Source organism: Lithobates pipiens, unplaced genomic scaffold (assembly GCF_037356315.1).
Source record: "Lithobates pipiens isolate NorthernLeopardFrog02 unplaced genomic scaffold, aLitPip1_a1.2 Scaffold_13, whole genome shotgun sequence".
Classification (NCBI taxonomy): domain Eukaryota; kingdom Metazoa; phylum Chordata; class Amphibia; order Anura; family Ranidae; genus Lithobates; species Lithobates pipiens.
Window position 1 is genome coordinate 54,554,908 of NW_027507718.1, and position 4,193 is coordinate 54,559,100.

The 4,193-nt window shown below is 44.6% G+C and overlaps 1 protein-coding gene across 1 annotated transcript; it reads right to left on the minus strand.

The window, feature by feature from the left end:
* Positions 1-439: 439 nt before the first annotated feature.
* Positions 440-2,504, minus strand: LOC143975844 (E3 SUMO-protein ligase ZBED1-like). The gene is made up of 2 exons (XM_077478406.1): positions 1,032-2,504; positions 440-829 (listed from the first exon to the last, which is right to left on the minus strand). Exons 1-2 carry the CDS (start codon positions 2,502-2,504, stop codon positions 440-442), a joined length of 1,863 nt encoding a protein of 620 aa, XP_077334532.1.
* Positions 2,505-4,193: the final 1,689 nt, after the last annotated feature.

Below are 4,193 nucleotides of genomic sequence, written 5' to 3' on the forward strand. Positions count from 1 at the left end.
TATGTAGAAGAATACGTATCGGCCTAAATTGAGGGAAAAAAATGTTTTTTTATATATTTTTGGGGGATATTTATTATAACAAAAAGTAAAAAATAATGCATTTTTTTCAAAATTGTCGCTCTAATTTTGTTTATAGCGCAAAAAATAAAAACCGCAGGGGTGATCAAATACCACCAAAAGAAAGCTCTATTTGTGGGAAAAAAAGGACGTCAATTTTGTTTGGGAGCCACGTCGCACGACCGCGCAATTGTCAGTTAAAGCGACGCAGTGCCGAATCGCAAAAAGTGGTCTGGTCTTTGACCAGCAAATTGGTCCGGTCTGAAAGTGGTTAAAGTGCAACAGAAGGCACATCATCTTCCTTGAAACATGGATAGTGAAAGCCTAGTATGTCCACATCATCAAAGAAGAATAAAAGAAAGAAAGCAAAGCATTCCTGAGCTTATAATTTCAAATCCTTTTTCAAAAAGACAAGAATGTCTACATTGTCTGGGGAGAGTGTGGACCTCGTTGCAGTCACTATGTTCCCTGCTGTTGAGAACACTCTCTTGGAAGGAACTGATGAGCCTGGCACAGCGAGATAGCATCTTGCCATCTTGGCAATATGACGGTATTTACACTCATTGCTTTTCCACCATGTCGGCGGATCACCATCCACTGTAAATCCACTTGCTGCCAGCAGGTAGGATGCCACCTCCTCTTTGATGATGTCAGCAGGAGTCTTGTTGTCTTTGCTGGCAATGGTCTCTCCAAAAAGCTCTGCCATCGCCGACTTCTTTTGTGGAGGAGAAGATGAGTCCAAGTTTGCTCCTGTTGGCTCTGCAGCTTGACCCTGCAGAAAAAAATTGTTGATTAATTAAACCTATTTATTATCACGTTTCATAGATATGAAAAATGTGGCACTATTATTGCCACATTTTTCATGTCTATGAAACATGAAAATAACAACATTTAGTAAAATCCATTATTACGAAAATAAAAAAAATGTATTTAGATTTAAATTTGTCATTTTTAAATACTATTTTTTTCTTTACCTCATCACAGTCTTCAGTGCCAAGACTGCTCACAATCTCAATGGTGAGGTCACTGTATGTCCTCTGGCGTAGGGAAGGGTCCATGTGAGACAGAGACTTGAACCACGGATCCAGGGCAGTAGATCTGCAAAGGTAGTCCTGTAGAGTAGGGGGTGAAGTGTATCTGGGCTGCAGGTCCTCTCTAAAGGCAATCTTGACATCTCGAGTGATGATGCTGTCTTCCACACTTGGAGCCATGGATTGTAGAATCCTTGTTTTCAGCGGCATTATCATTGACACAGATGGTGAACTTTCAGTGCTCAGCAGAGATGTAACAGTTTTGAGGGGTTTAAGCACCTGGAGGACCTCCTCTGCCACTCTGACATCATCATCAGACAGGGTAATGATGTCTTTGACAATTTTCTTTAGGGTCTTATTGGTCAATGCAGAGTATATAGCTGCCTGCTGTTCCAGATAACGCTCCAGCATATCATAAGTGGAATTCCACCTTGTTGGGACATCATGTATGAGCTTATGAGTAGGCAGCTTTAACATTTCTTGCTTTGTCTTAAGCACATTAGCAGCTGTTGTGCTTCGGTGGAAGTAGGAAACCACCTTCCTGATCCTCCCAAGGAGGCGGTCCATCCTATTGACTGAGATTCCCTTTTGTGATGCCAAATTCACTACATGTGCAAAGCACCCTATCTGCGGGCCCAGTCCTGCCTCATTCACAGCATTTATTTGATTTTTGGCATTATCAGTTGTGACTGGGATATTAGTACTGGGCCTCTTCATCTTCCATTCCTCCACTGCTTGTGTCAATACCTGTGCAAGATGAGTGCTTGTATGACTCTCGTAGAGGGGGCATGTCTGCAGCACCGGACTTCTCATCTCCCATTCTGCTGTGATGAAGTGAGCGGTTATCATCACATAGCTCTCTGTTACCCGGGACATCCACCCGTCTGTCGTGAGCGCAACAGAGGGTGCTCGGGATAGTTCATCCACAATTTTTCTCTTCTCCTGCTCATAAAGATCTGGCACAATCTTTTCCCTGAAGTGGGTGCGTGATGGGATGTTGTAACGTGGCTCAAGCGCTTTCAGCATGTGTTTAAAGCCCTCATTTTGCACAATCGAATATGGCCTCATGTCTGCACCTATAAACACACTGATAGCTTTTGTGATGGCATTAGCCTGGTCCGATTGTGCGACAAGGGGCTGCTTAAATGCCACGGCGATAAGCGGTTGTTGAGAAGCTTTAGTTTTCACTCCTATCAATGAAACACCGGGGTGATGTCGGTTCAAATGCGCAGCTATGCTTGATGTGTTTCCAGTGTCATATGGCTTTCTTGTGCCACAGTGCCTACACACCGTCACGGTTTTATCCACTAACCTCTTTCTTTCATCATCATATTTGACAGGGAAGCCAAAATGCTCCCATACAGGGGATTTAAATGACATGGGGCGTTCAAGCTCCTTCGTTCCTCCACTCGCCATGACCATGTATGTGTGTGGACTGATTCCTTCCCCAAAGTAGAGGCAGTATGTGGAGGCGCTTCGGTAGCCTGGAGGACGTTCCAGGGGAGGACGGAACACTGGGCACAGTGGGCAGTCGGTCGCCCGACTCGCCAGTCAGGGAATGTAGGGGAGCTCACCTGGAAAAAAGGAAAGAAACTGTGCTAACACCTAGAAGCAAACTTGTGCGGCCGACCACAAAAATCGCTGAAAACTCAGTGGAAGGAGCAATCCTTCTGCACAAAACCCCGAATACAGCGAATAAAAGAGAAAAAAAAATAGGATCACGCTAAACATATTATTACAATAGGGAACGATGTAAACGTAAACACGTGAATCGGTATAAAAACCTTCCCTTACCACCATTTGACTGCAGGGACAGGGACCCCCCCATTCCGCGGCAGAGACAGGGACCCCCGCTCAAATGGAACTGACTTCTAATAGTCCAAAAGTGATAGAAATGCTGCAATTGATAGTGAAAGCATCAAAATCCTTTGTCCTATTAGTACTCCAAAGCAGAGGTGTGCAGAGAAGTGATAAACAACATCAAATCCCCCTGTGATGGAATCCACATGCTCCTCTAAAACGCTACAAATTCACCGATCCACCTCGTGAGAGCCCCTTAGTGCTTCTGCATAGTGCTGCTACCAGAGGTTTTATTACAGAGCACCTTTAAGATGCCTTTCCACTTGCTTTTATCACTCAGTTGTGGTGGGCACTGCAATACTCCATAACAGGTACAAGGCATTGAAGGCAATGATGCGATAAAAATTAAATGTAAAAATACAAAGGGAATGCTCAGCACATTGCTTATTTAAATAAAAGGTATAACACTATCTCCCCCCAATAAAATTCAGCTTATTACAAGCATAAAAACATAGCCAGCATATCACTGATGATTTGCGCCAAGCTTACCACCGATCAAAGTTCCTCCAAACAGGCCGCCGTGATGAGTCCCGGGATGACGCCAATCCATGACCCATCAGCGCGACACTATTGGCGTCATCCCGGGACTCATCACGGTGGTCTGTTTGGGGGAACTTTGATCGGTGGAGATCTTGGCGCCAATCATCAGTGATATGCTGACTATGTTTTTATGCTTGTAATAAGCTACATTTTATTGGGGGGGGAGATGGTGTTATACCTTTTCTTTAAATAAACAATGTGGCTGTGCCGAGCATTCCATTGTATTTTTACATGTAATTTTTATCACATCATTGCCTTCAATGCCTGCCAGTGCCTTGTACCTGTTATGGAGTATTTAATAGATAGTAGTTAGTTATTAGGTTAGATTAGGTAATAGGTAGGTACTGGTAGTGGTACCTGCATAAAATAAGTTTTCTGAATGAGGGCAGGCAAGGCATCCAGCGTGAAGGAATTCATTCACTGACACAGGCTAAACAACTTGCTCTGGGGGTGACGTCAGCGCGCAGCTCACTGCCGCCGGGTGTACCAAGATGGCAGCCCGCTCCGGAGCTAGGCCGAAGCTGCGGCCTTTCTTAAGGCAGCAGCCGCGGATCGCTGCGCGGATCGCATGGGGTGCCGATCCGAACAGGTCAGCCCGTTCGGATCACGGATTGGTCACAATCTGTTGCACCCCTACTGAATACCATAAAGGCTTCTATTATTGATAAATTACCTGTAAAAAAATGCCAATGTTGTTTCTACTAT

Excerpts from the sequence above, each read along its gene's own strand:
- LOC143975844 (XM_077478406.1), bottom strand. The coding sequence starts at position 2,504 with ATGGCGAGTGGAGGAACGAAGGAGCTTGAACGCCCCATGTCATTTAAA. Across the intron at positions 830-1,031 it reads GCACTGAAGACTGTGATGAG|GGTCAAGCTGCAGAGCCAAC; the intron begins GTAAAGAAAAAA and ends TTTTTTCTGCAG.